Source organism: Simochromis diagramma, unplaced genomic scaffold, assembly GCF_900408965.1.
Source record: "Simochromis diagramma unplaced genomic scaffold, fSimDia1.1 OVJJ01000663.1, whole genome shotgun sequence".
In the NCBI taxonomy this organism is placed as follows: domain Eukaryota; kingdom Metazoa; phylum Chordata; class Actinopteri; order Cichliformes; family Cichlidae; genus Simochromis; species Simochromis diagramma.
In genome coordinates, this window is record NW_024387049.1 from 1,921,156 (window position 1) to 1,946,291 (window position 25,136).

General features: G+C 40.3%; 2 protein-coding genes across 6 annotated transcripts; one reads left to right on the forward strand and one right to left on the reverse strand.

Moving 5' to 3' along the window:
* Positions 1 to 1,268: 1,268 nt before the first annotated feature.
* Positions 1,269 to 10,382, reverse strand: hhatla (hedgehog acyltransferase like, a). Of its 2 annotated transcripts, XM_040044830.1 has the most exons (13): positions 10,178 to 10,382; positions 9,057 to 9,184; positions 7,540 to 7,607; positions 7,328 to 7,441; positions 6,878 to 6,898; positions 6,445 to 6,639; positions 5,383 to 5,592; positions 4,756 to 4,927; positions 4,316 to 4,460; positions 4,171 to 4,206; positions 3,878 to 4,079; positions 2,885 to 3,026; positions 1,269 to 2,617 (listed from the first exon to the last, which is right to left on the reverse strand). In XM_040044830.1, the coding sequence occupies exons 2-13, from the start codon at positions 9,160 to 9,162 to the stop codon at positions 2,475 to 2,477; spliced, it is 1,554 nt and encodes a 517-aa protein (XP_039900764.1). In that variant the 5' UTR covers positions 9,163 to 9,184; positions 10,178 to 10,382; the 3' UTR covers positions 1,269 to 2,474. The 2 variants fall into 2 exon arrangements, with proteins under 2 accessions (XP_039900764.1, XP_039900765.1); XM_040044831.1 differs by lacking the exon at positions 6,878 to 6,898 and having other exon boundaries at positions 10,178 to 10,381.
* A 644-nt stretch (positions 10,383 to 11,026) lies between these two features.
* ctdsplb (CTD (carboxy-terminal domain, RNA polymerase II, polypeptide A) small phosphatase-like b) lies at positions 11,027 to 24,812 on the forward strand. 4 transcript variants are annotated; one of them, XM_040044832.1, is made up of 9 exons: positions 11,027 to 11,991; positions 17,912 to 18,069; positions 18,281 to 18,313; positions 19,991 to 20,092; positions 20,753 to 20,809; positions 21,265 to 21,357; positions 21,859 to 22,044; positions 23,196 to 23,317; positions 23,401 to 24,812. In XM_040044832.1, exons 1-9 carry the CDS (start codon positions 11,916 to 11,918, stop codon positions 23,423 to 23,425), a joined length of 852 nt encoding a protein of 283 aa, XP_039900766.1. In that variant the 5' UTR covers positions 11,027 to 11,915; the 3' UTR covers positions 23,426 to 24,812. The 4 variants fall into 4 exon arrangements, with proteins under 4 accessions (XP_039900766.1, XP_039900769.1, XP_039900767.1 ...); XM_040044835.1 differs by lacking the exon at positions 18,281 to 18,313 and having other exon boundaries at positions 11,028 to 11,991; XM_040044833.1 differs by having other exon boundaries at positions 11,032 to 11,991; positions 23,196 to 24,812.
* Positions 24,813 to 25,136: the final 324 nt, after the last annotated feature.

The following is a 25,136-nucleotide window of genomic DNA, read 5'->3' on the forward strand; positions in this document are numbered from 1 at the left end:
CTTTTACAGTTTTTCTTATTGTTAAAGACCTCCCAAATGATGGCCCATACCATACAAAAACAAGATTCCTGTTTTTCACCACCTACCATACAGATATGCACTAAAACATTTGTCTAGGCAATGAAACCTAAACTTTTATGTAATATAATCCATTTATCATGTTGAAAAACTAAGAAATACTGTCGTAAATGCACCTTTTCCCCTCACATTAATCCTTCCCAGGGAATAAATGTGTAGTTGAATGATAGAAAGGGGAGTTTCACTGGTCCAAGCTCAAAGTGCGCTCTCTGGGCCCACAAGATAAAAGAGGTTTGACATGCGCGGGCCATATAAAGGTTTACACCACTATAGCATCAGCGTCTGATTTATGAACCTCAAACTCAAAACAGTTCAAAGTTTAAAATCTCACATAGCCTTATTCTTTGCCAAGCTTCTTCTTTTTTTGTCACTATACAAATAAACTAAGACGACACATTGTAGCTGCATAAAGCTTCAGCATAGTGGACGTTTTGGGTTGCCAGCAGCATTAAAAAAAATAACAAAAGTTTAAGTAATCGTGTTAAATAATTCTCTGTGCTCTGTGCCAGTAAACCTCAACATGAAGCCAACAATGCTTTTTGGGTGTCACACTGTATTGGTTACTGACGTCACAAAACTCTAAAAGATTAGAGAAGATAACCCACCTCATAATACGGCCTGGCCAGACTGGTTTCATAAAAGGAACACTCATCAACAAATACAAGTGAATTACTTAATTTGGCCCGGGCTTTTCTAAAAGGGTATGTTTTAACCATCCTGACATGCAGTGTAGCCTGTTGGCAAAGAGGTGGTTTTGTCCCACTTCTGTTGTTGATGTGTTTTTTTTCTCTGTCCCTTTCTCTCCCTCTTTCTTTCTTCCCAACTTCTCTTTCTTTGTTTTCTTTTCTGTTCAGTCTTGTCCATTGTCATTATAATAACTCAAAATTAAAAATCCTGATAAAATTCTAATGAAACATAACTATCAAGTGGACCATTATAGCAAATACAGTAATGGTCCACGTGGGAAAGTAAATCTGTGTGGCATTTTTTGGCCTTCAGACAACAACTGCTACACTGTCGGACAGGCCAAAAGAAAAGTTTAGCAAACATTGGATGTTTGTAATCATCCATGCTGTAACCACAAAGGAAATAGCAGAAATTAACTTTGGACAAACTGGGCCATCTGGTGGGGATGAATGGCAGTGTCTCACAAATCAGCAGGAAAGCCTTTTTCGTCCATTCAAAGAGAATGAATTTGTTCAAATGTTTTAATGCAGACCGTCCTGAACAGCTCATAGGTGCATACATGTACACACAGCAATCTCACTGCAAATAGCAACCAAACAAACTCACAGCAGGAGTGTCCCTTCTGGACGAAACACCACTTTATTACAAGTCAAACATTTGAAATGAACACCTTTAATGAATACCCAAAAGTGGGAAAAAGCATTGCATCGAGTTTCTCTCTCTCTCTGACTGCTGCACTGAAGACACACAGCAGGTTTTGTTGACAGGCAGCATAACACTGACCCATGTCCCCTGCTGGGCTTCTGGCCTTTCAAGTGGGGGTCTTTATTATGTGAGTGAGGGCCGAGGAGAGATGGACCAAAATGCCACACCCACAGTAATCTCCTGTGGACAGTAGTAGAGTAAGGCAGTCATTCTTTGAATGGTTTCCAGTGACTTAGCTACATTCAGTACTCAGTATCACAGGAGATCTGATACATAATCAAACTAAAATACCAGTGCTTTACCGTCATATATATTTTTCTTAGTAAGAGTAAAACAATTATACTGTACATTACAATCAGCTGCAAGCTATGTGGAGGACCTCCATAGCACCCTTTTTATTTTCTTTATTGCACTCCATTTATGACGCCCTGATTTCAAGTTTTCTTCAAGTTTTACCCTTTTAGCTTGATTACAGATCAATAAGATTGGATCTCAACCATCTCAATGAAATAAAAAACAAAGATGGTGATAAAAAAGGAAGAAGAAATAAAAGTGAAGGAGAACAGAACCACACAGACCAAAAGTAATTCTTCCTTTACAATACTATATGTCCTTAAGTACTTTTAAACATATATATATATATATATATATATATATATATATATATATATATATAGATAGATAGATAGATAGATAGATAGATAGATAGATAGATAGATTTTAAACAATCTTTAGTCCAGATTGATACAAATACTAAATGCACTGTCGGTGGGTTTGTGCCAAAGTACGTGTTGATTATCAACAGCAAGTGCACTTGCGGATTTTTCACAGTTCGAATCATTGCCTCGCTTCCGACAAACAAAAGGAAAAACACCGGCTTGTGAACAATATAGGTGCTGAATGGCTGTTAACCAGCATGGTTCTGTTACAGCTTGCAAGGCCGAGGATAGAACCACGTGAGCGCCCATTGACCATTAAGTCTGTGAAACTGTTTCTCTGCCAGGTTATTCTGCTTTTTCTTTGCCACCATCTACTGGCTTCACCGGCTCTGGATCTTCCAGCAAGGCTTGTTGTCTCTCTCGTTCCTTCACCAGCTGCACACCACAGTAGGTCACGAGTAACACAGAGAGGGTCGACAGAGGAAAACCTAACAATAGGACAAAGAAGAAGGAGGAGGGGGGGATAAGAACATTAAAGCACAACTTTAAAGGAAATACTGCAGATAATCCAGTGAACAAGCCCTGTCAGAGTTGTGTCACAGAATGTTTAATGCTATGAAGAAAACAGAAGCGATGCTAAAGTCAAATGATCTGTGGAGCATTAAGCCCCTCAAGTTTTTACTTTTCTTGTTTTCCTGTGCTTTTAGAACTGAGAAAAAACCCTGTTTTTTATTCATACTGATGTTGTTCCCCACCTTTAAAAATCAGTCTCCTTCCCACCATTTTGGCAAACTCCAAACTGTTCAGGGAGAGAACATTGTAGAGGACGATAGCCCAGAAATTGGCCGCATTGAACAAACCGCGGATCCTGCGTGACATGGCTTCACCCATGGCACTCTAACAGAAGACACACAACAGAGCACAAAATTACAACTAACACAGAAAAAGAAAAAATGTAATTCTGCTGCCATCCTGCAGACCTGTGAAATGTTTGATAGATGCTTAGTCCATCTTTAAATTAGGATCTGTTTTGCTTTTCTCTTGTCTATTATATTCTTGGGGCAAATATAGTAGATCCACTTCTTTTAATAATGGCTTTTTAAATGAATAAAAATAGTTCCACACCTCAAAATCGTGTCGCTCAGCTTACTTTTGATCCTGTTGCTCTCAGGTCAGTACTGTATTAAGGCCCATCAAACTAAGAAATGGATCTGTGAAGTTGATAACCACCAGTTTTATTTATTAACTGCCAGTTCACTCCCCTTTATAATGAAAGGTACAACATTAAAGAGAATTAGATAATAGCCCCTGAGGCTCACTTGGCAACAGTGAGAAGGAAGAACTTCCTTTAGACAGGAAGAGAACTCTGGTAGAGCCAGACAGAAAGAGGGGGGAAAGAGGAGAGAAACAAGAAGGGCACGGGGAAACAGGAACCAAATACACACTATTCTGTCTCAGTCCATTACGCAGCTTCCACAAAGTGTGATAGAGTGACTTAAAATCAGTGCTCATTAAATACCAAGAATAGACTATCAGTGATGAAGACGAGATTCTGTATCCAGTGACTAAATGTGATGACAAAATGTTGATAGATTCCTGTGTTTGTGTCAAGATTCTAAAGAATTTTTTACCAAGTAATTTAATTTCTTCTTTAAATGTATCAGATACAAATTGTTATTCAAGGCAAGAATTTTCATCCATGCTCAAACATGCCTAGGGGCCTTACTATTTGCCTTATCGTTTCTCACCTCTATGGTAGAAAGTGGTGGAAGGGAGAAGAACTTGGCCACCCACAGCTCAAAGTTGAGACCAAAGCAGTTGAAAAAGGACCAGATATAAACCAGTTCACATGGGCCCAGCCACAGGGTGGTGACGGCAAAAGTGCAGATGGTTGCAAGAAGTTCTTTGAAGATTTGATCGTGATTTCCACCAATGTAGTCGTAAACATACCTGCACGTGACACAACGATGAGTCAAAATCCTCTTGTCTATACCGCGTTCGGTTCTTTATGCCCATGAATTTAAATCATCCATGCACTCACTTGCACAGCCAGTCATTGATGCCTCTGTCAAAGTGCCTACAAAAGACACAAAGTTTCATGAATACTTTCACACATTTTACGGTTTTGCAGAGCGAACCAAGAAACTACACTGTGGTTTCACACTGCTGATGCAAGTCGCACGTACGTCTCAGCGAAGACGTAAAGCATGGTGATACACTTGGGAGGCTGAGGAGGGTCCAGGTGATCCAGCATTGCCACGGTGTTGATGACGCCGAACATTACAGCCGCTTTCACCCAGTCATACACCAAGTTGGAATAAGCCAGTCCAGCTGTGAATCACATAAAAACAAATCTGAATCTTTCCTAATTAGAATATATCCCACAGTCTTTTCAGGCATTTATTTAAAGTCCTGCCTCTGAGAAAACCTCCAGTAGCAGATTAACTTGAAATGATGTCTCATTACAATTTTAGATTATTCATTTTTTCACTGATTTTCCTTGGAAATAGTATGATTTTAGGGAATAACAATGTTATTTCAAACCACAAAAAATCAAATGACTGAAGCAAGAAAACTTCAGTGCAAGTGCGAAAGAAAGGAAAAAGCTTTGGATTTAATTACTCACCCAGAGACCAGTCAGAAAGCTTAGCAACCAGCTTCATGTCACTGGGTATCGTCAGAATGTAAAGGTAGTGGAAGAAGACATCCACCACGAGAATACCTCCCAGGTGCAACAAGGCCTTGGTGGTGATGTTCCACATCTCCCTCTCTTTACGGATCAGCTGAGTGTTATTTGCCTGCAGAACAAAAGCTTCCACTAAACCCACATGCTGTTGGAATTATAGAATAATGTATACTTTATTGATCCCCGTGGGGAAATTACTCTCTCTGCATTTGAGAGAGGGCAGCCACTAAGCAGGCGCACCGGGGGAGCAGTGCGTATGGACAGTACCTTGCTCAGGTAGCTATTCAGGGGATTTGAACCCCTGACCTTCCGATCATGGGGCGACCACTCTACCTACTGAGCTATCCCTGCCATAGTCCATAGAAACTTGAATATTTGATGATTACACCATTCAGAATAGCAGAGTTACAGATTTGTAACTATTTTTGGACCAATTAATTATTCGCATTAATAAAATAGTTAATTAAAGAATAGATGTACCTACTGTTGATTAAAAGAAATATTAGGGTTTCTTTTTTAAAAAAAACACCAGTTTATCTTTATATTCCGTTTGATTTCAATCCTCACCTGGGCATGAAACCGGTCGAATGTCATTATCGGTCCAAAGAAGAAGAATGGGAGGTAGAAGTTGTATTTCACCAGGTCTGAGAACGTGTAGTTGCCTTCCTTCTTCTCGCAGTTCTCTAAAGCAAAACTCATACAGCGCATGATGCTGAAGCCACAACCGCCATAGAACAGGATATCTTGGAGGTTGAAGGAACCAGTTACCAAGGCTTCCTGTTGTGGGGCAGTGGGGGGATAAAAGTTATTCTGAGCCTCAAACACCAGTCTGCATAAGGACGACAATAACAATCTGGCAAAAGCTGTATGCTGTCAGTACTGTAATCATGTGTCCATATATTACATATTAGACCAAATACTATAATTTCTAATGTTATCTGTAGTGTTTCGGGATCGTTCTCCGGTTTGGTAACGCTTCTAAGATCACCTACAGCTGAAACCTTTCACAGTGGTGTGGATAAAGGGGGGCCAACAACAACTGTGTGTAGCAATGTGAACACTATGATGCTACAGGGCATTCACGTTTTCTAGTGCATGTTTAGGGAGGCTGGAGGTCTGTCTGCATTTAAATTCAACCAATTTTCAAATGGTTTTCATGGTTGTTTCTTTCTAATAAACCTCACTTATTTCCAGTGGGCTTCAATAACTGCTTCTGAGTCTGAATCACCACATTTTGGAAAATCCTGGAAACACCCCTACAAACTCAGCTAAACTCCAGAAAAGTTGCAGTTCAGTTTTATTTATATAGCACCAAATCACAAATGAAGTTGTCTTAAGGTGTTTTATATTGTAAGGTAAAGACCCTACAATAATACAGAGACAACCCAAACAATCAAATGACCCCTTATGAGCAAGCACTGAGAGAAAGTGGGAAGGAAAAACTCCCTTTTAACAGGAAGCAACCTCCAGCAGAACCAGGCTCAGGGACGGGAAGAAAGAACTTCCATTAGGATCATTAGGAAGAAATGTGGTGGTCGAGCACAAATGTTGTAGTATTTATTACATGCGTCGCTGGACTTTGGAAGTAGGTGAAGTTGTTAAACTTCTACTTTGCTACCATTCCCTCACCTGCCAGGAGTTAAAGGGCTCCAGCTTGATGGAGGCCAGCGTACACAAGCCTGCAGCGAAGCACATCCATTTACTTTTGAATATAGCCACGCTGTATAGTATGATGCAATGAGAAAGAACCAGAGCCAAGAAAGTCCAGCCCATCGTTACCAGGACTGCCAAACCTCCATACACCCCAAAGACCAAGGATCTGTGCTGTGGATAAGAAGGAGCCAGAATTAGTCAAGATATCAGGATATAGTTCAGAATTCAGGAACACACATGAAGAGTGGTGTTAGTATAATAACACTCATGAAACTGCAAAAAATTAAAATACCTAAGGATGGGAAGATTAAATTACAGGGCAATGAAAACAAATCTACAGTCCACATATGCACAATTTAAATGAAATGCATGGCAAATGTTGTGAAATTCTAAGATCTTTTAATGTTACCTTACATCCATTTATACCAATCTTCATTGTAAACATGAAACAAGACAGAAAACATGTTTAAAACATGATGAACTGTTTTAAATATGTCCAGATATTCACAGCAGAGACGCAACAGATGGGAACTTGGTATCAAAGAAAGCAGCTCATGCTGTGTTGAGTCAATCTGTCAGGCCTTGAGCTTCAAATAAAAGCCACGAGAAACATTTTTGTTCTGGAACAGAAAAACATCTCATTGAATAAAAATGGAATAAAACTACATTTAATTAATCACTTCAAGGCCTTCTGTTCACATCAGCAGAATGCAGCTTTGCATTTACTGTAATATCTTTCTTCACACTTGAGCACACACAAATATGTATTTCATACATATTTACAGAGAAAACACCATGAGCCTGCACGTGTATTTATTCAAAACCCAGGAGTATCTCGTGAGCATTCAAACCCGCGCACCTTTGGAGCCACCAGGGAAAATATCTTGGCAAAGATCACATGACCAACGAGAGCAAAAAGGATATGATTGCGGAATGTCGTGAACCACATCACCCATTCGAAGTCCGCAGCATCCTACAGCAAGGAAAAATGCATTAGGATCAAATAACAACCGCTCGCCTAACATGGTGCTGTGCAGCTGTATAGAGAATACATGAAGAAGAGGGACTTACCATTTTCCTGCCAAAATAATGCCATCCTGGTTTGACGCTTTCTTTGAAGGACTTTCTGTTTGCATTTTCTGAAAAAACAAACAAACAAAAAAAAACGATAATCTCCATTTGTGCATGCTGAGGTGTTTTATTAATAATGCAAAACAGCTTTAAGTAATGGCAGGACACTGTAAAGCCTCTGTGTTAGGGAATCCAGGCTTTGAGCAGCTTTGCTTTGGGCATTTTTATATGAGCTGGTTATTCCTCTGTAAGAAAACAGTCGTGCAGGTAGTCACAGCTTGAAGAGCTTTGGTGTGTTCATTGGATTATTGCAAATTTAAAGGCCTGAGAGCAATTCTGGTCTATTTTATAACACCAAATATTACATAATACACTCACTGCAGAGCTTTCTATTCTGAGGCTGACATCTAGTCTCATGTAGACATAATCTTGTTGCAGGAGAGTAGTTTTCTATATAACCTGAACAAAGCGCTAACACATAAATGACAAACACAACACCAAAAACAATCGCAGTGGTGACCAAAGTTGAAGCAATCAGTGTAGCAACAAATGTGATCAACCTACACCACCACCACCACCACAGTGGGGAGTAGGGTTTTCCAGCCAAAGCTGGAGAAGCCTTAAAATGTAAGGGTTATTCGGGGAAAGCCTCTTACTTCTGGGAACACAGCCAAACTACTATTGCCAGTATACAGTGCTACTGTAGCATGCAGACCTGAGTATTACAAATGACCATTTTAAGAGACAGAGACTGAAGGAGAAAAAATATCTGGACTAAAATGATGATTGACATCTAGACTGTATGACAGCACAGACGGTGACAGACAGCACCAGTCACCCGATTGCACTCAGTCCACTCAGATCAGTTTGTGAAGAGGCTGGTCGAAGCATGTCATAGTCTGAATGCATGCAAACATTTGGTGTTATTTCAGGATGAAGGGTTTGGAGTTAGTTGGCTCAGTGTAACTTAGTCAGAAATATCTCCATCTGGGAAATAATTAGAGAGTAAGTGGACCATTTTCTCAAATTGTCTTCACATAATAAGAACACGCAGGAGTTCCTTGGGGGGAAGCAGTCTCTTTTCATCTACTAAATGAACTTTGTTCTGCCCTGTTTTAGGTTAAATAGAGCACTGTTGTAGGATGTAGGATGGTGCTTTTTGAGGCAGTTTTTAAATTGCATTGGAATTGAATTGCATTGTCACTTGGCTTTCAGTGACATTTATCAGATCATGAGTGAAAATTGTGCTCCTAAAGCTGATAGGTGCATAAAAGTGTCCATTCACTCCAACTTTAGGGAATATTAGTGGATTTCAATTAACCTCTATAAATGTTAAAGCACTGTGATATTGATTTTTTTTTTGGACTTTCTCAGTTACACCGACAGCCTGTGTGTGTGTGTGTGTGTGTGTGTGTGTGTGTGTGTGTGTGTGTGTGTGTGTGTGTGTGTGTGTGTGTGCGTGCGCGCGCGCGCGCATGCATGCACTCCGGACATCTCTTGACACGTTGTGCACTCACCACTTGAAGCTTCAAATATCCAACTGCCTGCCCATATCAAGGCCACAGCAAGTACAGCTGTGTAGAGATACAGCTCATATCTAGGAAGGGCAGTCTTGATCCCCATGGTGAATCTGCACACTTGAAGCCTAATGGGTTGAAAAGCAATCAGCCACATAATGTTAGACCTAAGTGAAGGGAACCAGTATAAATGAACAGAAAACAAAACTAAAAAAGGAAAACTCTGAGAGAAATGCAGATGCAGGGTTAAAAAGTTTATTTTACTGAACCAGGTTATTCTTTGGAAATTGTTACATTGTAGTTTGCTGTGACATGTCAGTATGAAAGCATGCACGTTGACAGGTTCCTCGATAAATAAAATGCTCCGCAGGATTAACCGGACAAAACATGAGGAGAAACCCAGTACAGTTTATTTTTATGGTAGATGTCCTTGGTAGTGTTACCCAGTGGAAATCAGCCTGTGCCTATAGAAACTATACACCCACAAAAACGGGTCAGCGCAGTAATAACACAAGTTCCTGACTGGTCTGAGACAGACCGGGGTGTTTCACCGAGGTGGTATTTTACTAATAAGCTTCCCGGATCGACAGCCCAGTGACTTAAATAGGACTTCAGAGCTCTGGCTCCTCGGAATCAGCACCGTCAGCTGCGCAACCCTACCTCTCCTTCCTATTATAGTACTGTCTTGCAGTTGGTTTGCTGTACAGCAGGGCAGCTGCAGTGCTATGTGATCTGGGAGGCGCTGGGGACTCACTTCACAGAATAATTAGCCCTAACTGGAATGGCCAAGAATGGCGCACTGGAGTGGGAAAACCGTTAGTTTTCAGGTGGACAGCCCGGGTTCCTGGCTGTGTTAGTGCGTGTGCTTCATGCTCATGTAGCGCACTTTGAGTTGAACTTAAAGGAGTTGGACGAACAAGTGTGGCATGCCAGTGCCAAGATGTAACCATGGCTATGCAGATCCCCCGCAAAGCGGCATGCATACAAATTGAGGCTTACTTTTTCAATGCTCTGTGCGCACAGAGTCGATAACACACCGGCTGTTTGTTCTGATTGTTCCCCCCCTGGTGGTTTCCGTCATATTTATCACTTTGCATTAATACAAGACTTGTTTTACTAACCTTATATCCGCTTTACACTGTCAGGATGAGGGCAGCACTACAGCCAGTTCTTCAATAGACCAAAGAAATTGGGGGAAAGCAGGTGGCGGCAAAAGCAGATTTCATTTCATTCGTCTTGCGGGGGCTTTGCCGCTGCCTCTGATCACCAGCCTCTGGCAGTCAGGATGTTGCGGACCCAACGAAAGGAGGAGGAAGAGGAGGAGGAGGAGGGGGGATATATTTATCCACCACTACTGCACCGCAATGAGGGGTGGTCCACACCGTGTCCATCGGATCTTACTCACAAACATGGTTTATAACGTCGAAAAAAGAAAGTCAATCAGTAGCAATTAGCCTAATTGAGAGCCAATCAAAGATAGAATGGATCTGACTTGATAAATTATATGCGGATGTTAAAAGTGCAATGAAATATGATTGCACTTACTGTTACAGACCCAAGTCTTTCACGTTTTCCGGTTAGATGCAACAAAGGCAGTGTTTCTACAATTTGAAAGAAATTGGGTTTTTTCTGTTTTTAAAAATAATTTTCTGTACTCTGTGATATCGTCGAAGACCGCCATATTATAAAACGCATTAAATGCCTAAGGAATTTGGGGAATTTTCATATATTAGTCAGTGCTTTCCCATTTCAGCACACACACATCACATCTGCGTCTTTCTATTTTTAATCACTCACAACATAAAATGTCATTTGTCAAGAAACCACCCACTCCAAATCACACTGCGACTGATGGGATTGAATGCATGCAGGCGCTGTTTCATAGTTACTAAGGCAGCATTGTTGTCATTTAGACACTAGGTGTCGCTCCCGGTTTATTAAAAATGACAAGGGTGCCTGAATACCAGGGGTTTTTGGATCAGCGTCAAGTATTTGCTCGGTTTGTTGTTTGCCTGGGAGCAGTGTTAAATCGATAGCTTAGTGTCACTATAAACGGCCCCATTAAGCATATTCTGTTTGGGAGCGTTTTTCCCCCCAAATGCTAATAGTAAAGAGCCACAGTCTGTTGCCTGCGGACATCAGTAATTACAGCCCAAGAAAGCCGCGTCCAGCCAGCTGCATGGTTTGAGCAATGTAGTGCGGCGAGTTTGTGCTGCCTGCCTGAGAGAATCCATCACAGAAACAAACCGCCCCCTCCCACTCACGGTGCCCCCGCTTCAGATGCAACTCAAAATACATAAAGCCTCCATGTTGCACAGGGAATGTAGGGCCAGCACATATGAACCGACTGCCTAAAAGTGTCTGGTAACTTTAACGCAGAACAACCTGCGGTCGTTGCATTTTTTTTTAAACTAGAACAACCATCTGGGCTTCCAAGTATTTTCAGCGGTGCTCCAGACACGGCCTCGCATTTTGGATAATCGAAGGTTTGCGGCTAACTCGCTAACCTAAGCTACTTGCTAACTTCAGTTAGTTAGCAATTTCAGCGTCTTTTCTATTTATTTGTTTTTTATAGTCACGCACGCTCCTCGTGTTGCCCACAAACATAGTTGTTTGTAGCGATGGTAGTTTTCGGAAAGCCATAAATGACAGACATTATCTGGCTTCCATTCACCACTGTGCTAGCTGGCTGGCTACCACCGCTGCCACAACCCCTTCGCCTCGGACGCTTTCCTGGCTTCGTGGGCTAGCTGGTTACCTTCATCTTAAACAGCTAGCTAACAGTAGCTAGCAAAGGAAGCAAGCGCGCTTGTACTATTGACATTGTGGGAACTAAAACAGGAATAACTAATCGTCTAAATGGACCACATGTCCATAATAACCCAAGTTTCTAACCCCAAGGAGGAGGAAATAATATCATTTAACCAGGAAAAAGGTAAGGAAAAAGTCAATTTACGGTACATAACTAATGCTAGCTGGCTGACTACTTTTCTCTGTTGACGTTAGCTTTTATTCGCACTTGCTAGCTGTTGTAGTTGTTAAAGACCTCAGTTGCCTTTGTGTGAAAAGATGGAAACACGTCTTTTGTTGAAAAAGAAAAAAAAAACTCAACTACGCAACAAGTTTGTCAGTGGGGCCTTGCCCGGGTAAGTTCTCCAACTAGGATAACGTTTGTTCATTGCGTTTTCAAAATGAAGAGCGCTCCAGCGCGTTTTTTTCCCCTTTAACATTAACGAAAATTCACTGTCTGCATCAAATTAACGCATATTTTGTAAAGGTATTTGCAATAATACATCTGGAAAGTACACTTCTCTTTATGCGTTTGGACTATATAACTGGACCATATGATCTGACAGCTCTGACAGTTGATTCATGTATGGATCGAGTTCTCGGTGGTTTGGATTGAGGTTAGCAAGAAGTTCCTAAGGACGAAGCTAATACGCGGACTAAAGAGAACTGTGCTGCTGGTGTTGTGTATCGATTCAGTTTTACTTCATGCACATAGCAAAGCTATCTGTGCAGCTTATGGGAAACTTATTCGGTTTGTCTGAGATGTAAACAGTGAAACTGTTTTATCCGCGCTTATTGTTTCTTGTGAGGTTTGTGTGTTATGCAGTGAAATTAACCTCCAGTTTTAGGTCTTTTCCTATATGTATCACTTCTAAACAATATTCTGTCCTCTGTAATAGATGGGTTTGTTTTTTTGGGGTTTTTTTTTTAAGTGCTGCTTCAACGTGAATGACTTCTCCACAAGCCCATAGCTCCTAATATCCAGTGATTCTCATTCCTGGCGCCCTTTGACACTTTACCTATGCACCGGGTCACCCTGGTGCATAGGGTGTGTATCAATATCACATCTCAAACTTCTCTTCTCAGACCATCAGTAATGTGAGAACTTGAGTCTTTGAAGCACAACAATGCATTTGCCTGTAAGCTATAAAAGTGACCCAGAGTAACTGCTGTGGATTCTGTGTCACTTGAATATACGTGGGTTGTCTTGGGAGGTTATTCTTGCATGTGTGCTGGAGTTTAACACTTAAGGTGGGAGTTATATGGCAATTAAACTAATCATATGCCACTACGGTGATATAACAGTGTTAAGACAGCTTGCTAGATCAGTAAGCATATACCATGTTTAGCAAGCCTGTTACAGATAGTTGGTCTGCTTCTGAAGACATGCACTTTACTGCACCCAGGTAGTATTTTAGTATGATTTCAGTGTGTTTGCCAACAGAGGTGGTCGAGTACAAGCATTCACTCTGCTAGAATTCATTGTTTGCGTGTTGGGTTGCTGCATGAAATAACATAAGACTAGGTGCGAGAGTGTGCGTGTAACAAGACACAGTTGAGTTACAGGATGAAATAGAGCAGTGACGTGGATGCTCGCTTCTCACAACAAATAATATAATCATTATAACAATTGTAAATGTCTTTGTCCTTTGTCCCCTTTGTTCTTAATCTGGAAAAATGGCAATTCAATTTCAGAATCTGCAAAAAAAAGTCAGATAGGGTGCAGGTGGGTCTTCACAAGATACAGGTGGGGCAAAACAGATGGCAGGACAGAAGGACTGTGCATATAAATTACAACAAACATGTGGTAACAGCACTTGTTTTTTTGTTTTTATTTCAGTCTCTCTTCTTTTTTCTTTCCTAATTAGCAGCTAGTTTTGTGAATAGAATTTTTATATAGAATAGAATATTTTGCCAAACAAAACTGTCCACATTTGGCACTTGGTGGAAGTTTATAATCACATAATTTAAAAAGTCTATAAATATTTAACAGCATTATTTCTATACACATTTTCTAATGTAAATACAAAGTCAGATTGTCATCTATCTATTGGAGATCACCTAACATGTAGCCCATGCGGCCATCTGTCTTAAAGGAATTAAATAGGTAGTCTTCCAATAGCCTGAACAGGCGCCAAACTGTCTGGGCAAAAACTGACCACCTTTGCTCTTAATGTTCCTCTGCTGGCTGTCTTACAACATGTGCCTGCCTCTCACACTGGTTTGGCTCCCAAGCAGCAGCAGCAGCAGCAGCAGCCTATATATAGACCTACAGTCTTGCTGGGAAGGGCACTAACCCCAGAGCCAAGTGTAACTACTTGTAAGATGACAGTGATCATTTTCTGTGTTGTCACAGACATACTTTGAAAGGGAAAACAAAAAAACAAAAAAAGCTCTTCATTTCCAAACAGAGGCCATCAGAGCAGTGATTTCTGTGGGTCTTTTTCTTGAATTTGGAGAGTCTTGTTGATTTCAACAATTTAAACTTGCCACTCAGCTGAGATTGTTGTAATGAGATCTTATTAATACGTCTGTGAGATGGATGGAGTGTTACACATGATCCATTTACTGTTACGATAAATTCCTTGCTAATAGTGTTGGAAGATTGATTCATATGGGGTGACCTTGACTGAGCCCTCTTCTAGCCTCTTCTGCTATTAAGTTCTGGGGTTTCCTGTCTATATTTGTTTAACCTCATGAACACATTGAATTTAAATAAAAAGAAGGAAGCACTAAATACATTCAAATATGCTACAGATTTGGCTTTAATTATGTCCTCGATTAGCAAAATAGGATATAAATATTTCCCAAGCATTAAACTTGTCAAGATTAATATTAACAATATTTTAGAAAAGCACCAAAATATATGTATCTATTGGAAATTACTTCTATTTTGTACTATGTATTCAACTTTTAATAAGTTTTGGTTTTTCTGTGGTTACTAATGGAATCAAAATTTAGTGGAAAAATTGCAGGAATACATTTTTTTAGTTGTAGTTTAAAATACTGTCTTAATTCTTTTGGTCCCATTTAGTTCTCAGCCAGTTCCACATTTTCCAATCCATGGGATTTATAAGCCTACAAGCTTATCAGTTGCCAATGCCAGGCTCTTTTTGTTTGCTTTAAAGTGGGCTGCACATTACAAAAGAGTGATAGCAAACTCACCGCAGTGGAGTATCCACATATCCTCACTTAAGCTACTAAAAGTCTTCATTTAGGGAATCTACTAAAAGAAGACCCCTTTCCGCGCTAAGAAAAGTTCAATAAAGGGAGAAAAAAAAAGCAACAACAACAAAAAACAGCACAGGACTTGGGTTGGCTATCAATAAAGTCTTAATGGCACTATCAGTTCTGGTCAGAAGTCTGACTATCGGTTCTCTCATGGGTTACTGATCAGTTTTCTGCCTGGCCAAAAAACAGTTCTGCATAGGTTTTCACAGTCAATGCAACAGTTTTATTACTTGTATCTAAAAACAGTCTAAAAACACAGAAACGGAGCAGAAAAAAAGGTATCAGTACTGAAAGAGTTGAAAGGTGTTGTTTAGAAAAACGTCTCTTGCCGTGGAAACTTGGAGATTGCACTGTTTACAGGAGGTGGTGTGGAATTGGTTAAGCTTCTCTTTGACTAATCCTCAGTCAAATCTGTAGACTGTGTCAACAGTCACAAACCCACCCAGGAGTCGGTAGATTTTGTCACATGTGCGCTGGATGGCTGACCTTTTTTCATCACTCAGCTGAGATGCATGTATGGAAGCAAATTACCACATTAGTCAGATCGGACATTAGGCAGTATTTAACCTGCAGCCCCCTAGTATAATGTCCATGTGATGTCACATTGTGTCAGTGTGGGGAATAATGCAGTTAATAATTGGGGTGCGTGGTGCTGTCTCCTGAATGTTGTATACATGCACCCATGCAGCTGTCTCGCTTATACCACACAGTATTTCCAGTACTATCAATGTGTTTGAAGCGGACTACTGTTATGAAATGACAATTGTGTAAAATATCCACATGGCATTCTCCTGATTCAGTGTGATCTGATGGAAACAGTTTAGGAAACAACAAAAGAATTATCAAGTAGAATGAGAGGTCATGTCCCTTGGTCTGACTCTTACCTGAGCTTAGAGAAAAGTCAAACAACACTGGGAATATTTTTGCTCTTTCCAAAAGGTGTTTGGTTTGTTTTTCTGGAATGTGTTGTGAGTAAAGGTACTTGTGCTTGTGAAGTTCACCACCTCATTAGTGAACTACAGCTCTGCTTTTATGCCAGGTGAGTGATATATTTGAGACACAGTTGTGCTCTGTGCCTGACTCAGTAGTCCTGTGAATTTGCTAAGGGTCTTTGTGCAGGAATCAGTACCACGAATGGTTGTAGTGATGAGTCACAGGGAGCTGACAACTGCCTCTCTGTCCCAGTTTTACAGAGCTGAAATGAAAACATAAAGCCCTGTTTAAGCAAAAAAAAACCAAAAAAAAACAAAACAGTTTTGTGCTGCTGATTATGGCCAGATAAAAACTGAGCTCAGTGTAGCCACTTTGAGTATTTTTAACTTAAGCCTGTAAAACACAGAGAACAATGTGGGCAATGTTGATTCAGAGTAATTTGAAAACTTCTGAAGAAAACATTCTTCATTTTCAAGCTGGTTATTTTCCAAACAAATTTCTAAATGTGTTTGCTGCCTTGGTATTTCGTGGTAGTTACAATGTTGTTTTTGCTGGTTTGGGTCTCTCTGAAACATTGGGTTGTAGCAAGATATCCACATGCTTCGACTTTCTTAGAAGACACAATAAATCTGTTGTTGTTGTTGTTGTTGTTATTGTTTCTTTTCCTTGTCGATGGCTGCAGATTATAGTCCACTCGACTTGGAAGAGCTTATGGCACTGATAAGATACAACTTAGATACCCAGTAAAACATGCCCTTGCTTGAAAGGCTGTAATTAACATTACTGGAAGACAGTGATAGAGGGAAATGACAGAGAAGCTCGGGAGTGCAGAAAGTGTTTAATGTAGCTGTGACATGCTGTTAGTCAGTCAGCTTCTGATAGCTTTACTGTAAGAGCGAGCTATTAATCTGTTGAAATGCATTATGTGCTTGCTCCACATCCTAACATGTTAAGAGATTATTGTTGTTTTTGTGGCCTCAAGATCCTGTGATGCACAAAACTGTTTTATAATAAAGCACTAAACAGAGATGGCAAGTTGCAGAAATATTTTGCTCCGAATGTGTGTTTTGTTTTGTTTTTTAATTTATTTATTTTTAGACATTTACACATTTGTTTAAGGTCCGTAGTACAAAGTGGCACAATATCAAGATACCAAAAGACATGACATAATGCTTTTCACTCTTCACAGTCTTCAGTTGCAAAAGCATTCTGGTGGGCTGGGCAGGGGGAATGGGTGGAGAGGAATGCAGCCTTGTATAGGCTCTGAGAGGTCTGAGGGCCTCCCACCTCCTTCTCTGCTTCTCTTGTGCATGATCGGGCTGCTTCAGTCACTCACCTGCCAGTTGAAATGTTGGAGGGAATCAAGTCAAGTTTTCAAAATGGTGGTAGCCACAAAAGCAAATACGAAAAAATAAAGGAGAGAGAGAACAAAAGAATGAAGTGTGTACACCCTCTGAGTTGTCACTATTAATAAAAGCTCAGTGTCTCATTTAGGCCGCGCTTCGTGGTTCAGGAATGAGAGGCGATTTGGAATCGGAGCAGAGCATGCTCTGAACTGTCACTGAGTGTGACTGATGAGGTCACCCGGCCAGCTAAGTTATTTTCTGATCAGTGGTTCAGCCAGAGCGAGCGCACAAAACAAAACCTAATGCCATTTAATCAGACTGTAAAGGTCTCCCCTATTGTCATTCAGCATGGCTCACACCACTGTGGCCACTTAGGAAAACTTGTGGCTAACACATGGCCGTTTTATTAAAACAGGATCTACACCCTGGCATGCAAATATTCAGATGTAAAGGGTGCACAGTTTCATCCTGCTGCGTTTTTATCGTAGAACGTCAGTTTGCATATCCGCTTGTTCATCCTCTATTCTTCCACCCTCTTCCTGTTATTTTTGCCAGCGTCCCAGTCAAACAGCAGCTTAAAGAAGCAGAGGAGCCGAGGCATCTTCAGCACGTTTTTCTGCTGCTTCCGCAACTACAATGTGGACTCTCCAGCCACCAACACCAACGCCAGCTCCCCGCCTCCACCAGTTGAGGAGAACGGATCGCCTCCCAAGGTGAGCTGTTCCACCAATAAACTGTTGCTTGTTGTCCTGTTGAGAACTCTAGAAATATCAGTTTGCAAGTCTTTTCCATCTGTTGTAAACTGTCTGTTTTTTTTGAGTAGTATTTTCTCTTTGTGTGATCTCTGTCAATGTGTCATTGTTTTTTGGGGGGTTTCTCCTTTGTTTTACTTCCTACCCCTCACCCTGTTTTTGTATGTTGTAGTGTGACCAGGTCGAGGTCATCCCTGTCCCTAGTGTATGTATTGCCTTTTTTTTCTTTTCCTTTGCATGCAGGGTGAGTGGGCTGGTGGCACATCCTGTCTGTGTGGGCTCCACTGCTCCTCAGAGAGCTCTAGCTCTGCTACCGTACCGCAGTTCACTCTCAGCCGATCGTAGCACTGTCTGGCTGCGTAGAAGGTGTACATGCACCTTTGGGTTTAATGTCTCAGTGCTTCATCTGCATTAGTGACATTTTGTGGTTTGTATGCTCTCAGAAACACTGTAACACTAAACAGCTAACATTTTTAAGTGCAAACCTGTTTCTGTTAATTGCCTCCGGAGCTTCTACGCAAGGCATTAAACCATTTATTGTGCTACTTATCTATGCAGTTTAGTAATTTTGAGAGTGGGAATTAACATTAGCTCCTAGTCTTTCAGTTTGGCTACTCAGCTACAGACTTAAAGTACTTAATCCTGTCACTCAAGTAGGGCTGTTCGATATAACGATATATATCGGATGACAATATAAAAACGTCTATCGTTTCATTTTATGCTATCGTTTGTTTCGTGGTGTCGCAAAATAAACTGTTTACGGCAATATTTTTTTCATCGTTTTGATGGTCACTGTAGTGGCTGTATTAATTTCTTAAAGTTCCCTCTTTCTCTTATATTTAATATAACCACACTACGGATGGACAAGCGCCTGTTTTTATGCGTTGTGGTTAGCAACAACGACGGTAACACCATCGCGTGTCCGCTTGTTTATGTTCCACATAAACCTTTCACAATAAAGCTCAAGATCCTGTTGAGACTTTTCAAAATAAACTGAATCACGTGAAAGAGCAGATTATTTACGGATGAGAAGTAAAAAAGAGCCGCCAGATGCTAAAAAAAATAAACCTTAGACTTTCCCCGCAGCCAGCTGTGTAATAAATGCTCACAAAGAAAACGGCGGCCGTTACAACTTGTGTCTAAAAATGTATAGTTTCATTCATCGGTTAAAACACTCGACTCCAGCTACATGACGCGCAGCTGGAAACACTTCCCGCAAGTCGAGCTGCCCGAGATTCACAGAATTTACAGAAAATGTTGCATTTTTGTGATTTATATTGTTATCGGGATGATAGAATTCTTATATCGGGATATGAGATTTTGGTCATATCGCACAGCCCTACACTCAAGGAAGGACTGAGATGTGATTCGGTAATCTGCGACCCATCCAAGGAAAAGTTGGTGAGAATAACCAACAGTGATTTGATATAATTTCATTCTAAAAGAGCATCCAGTCAATTCCAGCACTGAGCCACAGTTCTCACTTCACTTCACACTCTCATATAGTGTACTGGCATTTCCAAACTTAACACAGTTAAGTTTGATTGATCCCAGCAAAATTAGGATGGCTTAACAGCAGCAGACAGCTTTATGCATGATACAGATTTGTGAAATCTAACTTGACCTAATAAAGATGTAAAGAAATGAAAGGGTTTTTTGTTTGTTTGTTTGTTTGTTTGTTTGTTTTCGCTTGAATTCTGTAGTGTCACTGATCTCAGTTGGTTTTTCAAAAAACTATCTCCTCTAACATGGTTTTGGCTTTTTGTTGGCTTAAACCTTACTTAATGCAAAGTGTACAGCATTCATGTTCTCTCTTTGGCTCTGCCTGTCCTTCTCTCTCATGTACTGCTCTCTGACATTATCTGACTTGTCCTCCCTATAGCCGCCAGCCAAATACCTCCTACCAGAGATGAAAATATCTGACTATGGCAAAAAGTGTGTGGTGATTGACTTGGATGAAACACTTGTCCACAGTTCATTTAAGGTAAGAAGGGGCTAAAACTACTGTTGAAATTCTGCACAGTATGAGCACTTTTACTACCAGGTTTAACTAAAAGCCAATATTAGGTTTGCCTATATTTCTGCAAACCATTGTTTAGTTTATGTCTATACATTGTCATTATTTCCAAAGTTCCGCTAATGATACACAGGAAGTTGAAGCTGTTTGAATCCATGACATCACTGTGTACACAAAAGAACAAGATGAGCAGGTGGCAGAGGATGTGAGAGAGCGTAATATTACAGTACTGACTGTGGCTTATAATGGGTACATGATTGTAACAGGAAAATGCAGACAACCAGGCTGTGTTGGCAACCATCTCCATTCGATAAAACATATTTTTTGCACTGAAGAATACTTTCTGTGCACTTTCTTCTTTTCTTTTTTTTTTTTTTTTTTTTTTTTTTAAATCTTCAAGCTGTCCACTTCTGCCTGAGGTCAAATGCTATGTCTGCTGTCTTAAATTACTACAGAGGTTAAAGGAGGGCAGTGATGATAAAGGTTGTTGTAGCAAAACATACTTTTTTTTTTTTTTTTTTGCCCTCAGAGATTAGACAGTCTGCAAATTGAGTTTGTGTTAATAGTACGACCTCTGGGGGTCAGTTGGGGTAGTACAACAAAAGTAATTGTATTTTCTTCCCACAGCCTATCAGCAACGCTGATTTCATTGTCCCAGTAGAGATTGATGGTACAGTTCATCAGGTATTGTGGATTTCTTTAAAAACTAATAAATTGTATTGAAGTTTGTCTCTTTAATAGGGGGGATTCCATTTGGTTCTGATGTGAAGATCCTGAAGAAAAGGCTGTTATCCAGTTCAAGTAATCCAGGATAGGCTGTGTGTATCCTGGATGGCCTATTCGTGATTACTTGCACTGGGTGGCAGCCACTGTGCGAAGGGGATGTGGGGGGCATCTAAAGTTATGTGACATGGTAAACAGTCTGATCATTTTGAATAATTCCAGAAATGAGTAACAGGAATTATTTTGTAGCCATCCTGAAGTTTTCTCATATATTTTCTTATAAATGACACTGTTCACCTAAAGTGTCCTCAGTACAGATAATGTATTTGTAGTGTTTGACACTCCTGTCACACCACGGTTTGTTTTGTTGTTGTTGTTTTGACACCTGGTCTTAAAAGCGATGATCTATCTTGCAGGTGTATGTGCTGAAAAGACCACACGTGGATGAGTTTCTTCAAAAGATGGGAGAACTATTTGAATGTGTGCTCTTCACAGCCAGTCTTGCCAAGGTATGTTCAAATGTGGACATGTTTTCTGTTGACGTGTTTTTTGGTTACAAGCCAGTGGTACCTGTGGAACTGTGAACATCGTTAATTTTCTGCTTTCTGAATTTTACATCTCTGTTATTATGCTCTGCATCTGTCACTCCGTCATGTTAGCCAGTAATGCATGGGTAAGTGTAATGAATGAGGCAAAAGAAACTGTGCTGTGGGAATAATTCCTCTCTAGAAACAGATATTCCTTAAAAGCTAGAATGCGCTTTTCTGTGTTATGGCATAGTGGCACCTTCCCTGTTAATCAAGTGCTGTTATGAGGGACACCATGCTTTGCTTCCTTTTGGAAACCTAGTGTAGCGTTTAGCTTTTGTGAGTTGTTTTTGTTTCTAGTTGAAACATGTGAACATAAAGATGTGATGTATATCGTCCCAACATTCACAAGTCATATTAGTCTTATTATATTCCTTGTTTTAAAAACCGTTTGCTTCTCCTCTGTTTGTTTTGCTTGGACAGTATGCAGACCCTGTGGCAGACCTGCTAGACCAGTGGGGCGTGTTTCAAGCGCGGCTCTTCAGAGAATCCTGTGTTTTTCACCGAGGCAACTACGTCAAAGATCTTAGCCGGCTGGGGCGAGAACTCCACAATGTTATCATTGTTGATAATTCACCTGCTTCTTATATTTTCCATCCAGAAAATGCTGTGAGTTCCCAATCCTCCAATATATTTGTTACATTCAGCACTGCATCTGTTAGACTCTGAATTTTTCTTGCCACAAAGTAGCCTTCTGTTGCATGCTGAATATGATGATGGAAAACAACAGAAGTTAGAAAGAGGAGGGAAAAAAGCTGCTCTTTGCTGCAGAAGCTGAGTTGCTCTGGGGTTCTTGAAAATATCCCAGCAGTGATCTTTTGGATTTAAATAAGCCTCATACTCGTACAGGACATATTTTTTTCTTTTTTTTTCTCTTTAGAATCTCGTGTAATTTTAGCAGTGTGCTTTGAAACGTCACCTGGCTGGAATAATCCTCTCTTTTGTCAAACATCTGCAGTTAGTATTTTGGTGTAGCCTCAGGCATTCACAGTGCCGCCTATTAAATGTCATTTGTGTCTTTGTCTGTCCAACACCTTTTGCTCTCATGCTGCTTCACATCATCACACTCCCACCTCTGGTTTTCACTGTCTCTGGTGATCCTGGCCATTTTTACACCAGATACGTTTCACTGAGCCAGACGTGACAGTCTTAAGCCTTTTGGTTTTATTTTCTTCCCGAAGCCCTTCCATAGAGTGTGACATTATGCAAAATACCTGTATCTGTAGGTATTTCACTGCCTGTGGCATCATTTTAGGAGGATGGCCTCTGCAGCCTTTCTTCTGATTTCTGCAGCAGCTGTGTTTTGGACTCATGCTGAGTTGGTCACTGATCTTCCACACCATTTTCCAGCTTTGTCTCACCATCACATTTCCCCTGGCTGTGAGGCAGGGCAGATACTGAGAAAGTTCTTGTGCTCATAGATCATTTTATAATAATGTTCATACTTTGTTTTTGTTTTGTTTTTTATTATACAACTTAGTTTTGTGTTTCTGACTTGTGTGTCAGTGATTAGTTTCTGTTTTAAAGTACTTGCTTCTCGTCTTTAAAATAATCATGTTATTGAGCGGTTACATAATTTCTTTGGTTTCTTGTGGTATTTATCAATCAGGATCAGAATAATTTATTAAGAGCACTAGAATTCATTTTCTCCAGTAGTGTACTTTTCCTAATTTGCTTAACATGTCTGCATTTTTATGCTGTAATTGTCATTCAGCTCTACATCTTAAGGCTAACTTTCAGTGGTTTGTGCCTCTCCTCAGGTCCCAGTTCAGTCCTGGTTTGACGATATGAATGACACAGAACTCCTGGACCTGCTGCCTTTCTTTGAGGGACTCAGCAAAGAAGAAGAGGTTTACGGAGTCCTGCAGAATCTAAGGAGCAGGTAGCAGGACAGCCCACACTACCGCCTGTGCCCACCAGTCTCCTGTATTGATCTCTGTTCCTTTCTACGACCGTATCTCTCAGACTTGGGCAGATCCTCCCACACTAAGGGGACGCCTTGGAGTCTCACTGTGGAAAACATCATAACCCTGTCTCTGATCTCATCTCCTGGCGACCGGCTGCCTTCTGAGTGCCATCAGAAAAACAAAAACATTCAAAATCCCAGGAGCACTGTGTCTCACAAAAATAATAAAAACCACACCAGAAAGTATGTAGAGTGTCCTAAGCTGATAATATCGGGGACAAAATACTAAGAGGAACGAACTTTAATCTTTATTTTCAAATCAACCAAGTTTTACTATTTGGTGAAGTGCTTATTTTAAACGCAAGGAAAAAAGAAAAAAAAAATGACAACAAAAACAACTTTTTGTCTGAGACTTCTTTTGTGGTACCACACAAAAGTCTGAAAAGATTTTGTCCTCATATTGTTGCTATGCAGGCAATTTCTGGCAGTAGAAAGGACTGTGATTCTCTTTTCATACTTAATGAAGTGCCTTGTGTGACTGTTGTTTATATGGGGAGATATTTTCTACATGGCATATTTCCAGAGTACTCTGGTCTTTTCACATACAGATATGCTTTAAAGTGGACACACAAATATCTTTATATGAAAGTTTGAATTCACTATTTTGTTTTTTTTGGTCATCAAACGCTGGGCAGTTGTCTCATAGTGTTCTTCTGTTTTCCCAGTAAGCTTGTGCCATTATATAGATGTGACTTTGTTTCTTTCAGCTTTCATTATAAGTAGAAATGGTTGATTTTGTTTTAGGAAACGGAGGATGTATGCAGTTGCGACATTCACGCCCCACCTGCAGCAAGTCCAGTAGTTCTTTGCGCTTGATAATTTCATCTGAAAGCTCGGCTAAAAATGTGCCATTTCCTTGTCCTTTTTTTTTTAAATTTTATTTTATTTTTTATTTTAATAATTTGCCAAATAAGGAACTTTTCTTTCTTTTCTTTTTTCTTTTAAACAGGCTTCATATCCGTACCAGGGTTGAGCTACAACTGTTAGTCTATTAGTTGTAAGAATAACATGATAGGTTTTATTATTTTGACAAATAGATGTCAAATTTGTTTGTTTTATTACAAGATCAGATGGCTAGCTTTTAATCACTTTAAAAAAAAAAACTAAAAAAAAAACTTTTGTGTGTGTGCATGCACACAAGTGGTGCAGCTTCACCCTTAGAGGGCAGAACTTCCTCTGAAATTGTACACATTTGCAAAGGTGTTCTTTAGTGTTTTTAAACTGGTCCAGGATCTTACAGCAAATAGGTCGAGTGCCATGTTTTCAGTTTTTCCATGTCATCAGTGTCTTTACAGAATAGGGTTGAGTGTCAGAGTCTGGACAGTGTTTAAATCACACCATTCCCCTGATGTACAGTGGTGGCCTGCCCTTGTCCAGCCCTCGTAATTAAAAAAAAAAAAAAAAAAAAAAGTCTAATGGAAATGCCACCTGTGGCGTTTATTTTCCCAGGCTCCTTTTTTTCCCCTTCCTTTTTTAAACTGCTCTTCACCTCAGTGCCTACATATGAGAGGAGCCCAGCAAACCGAATGCTGCAACATTAGCTTCCATGGCAATAACCGCTTTTATTTTGGAGGGGGAGGGTGGTTTGGGCACTTGGGTTAGAGCACTTGAATAAATTAACCAGTGAGGGTTTGTTAAAGTAAGACCACTGTAACATTCACTGTCCACATGAGTGGATCCAGAAACCGGACATCCATATAATATTTAGAGCTACTAGTTTGTTTTTTGATCTGGT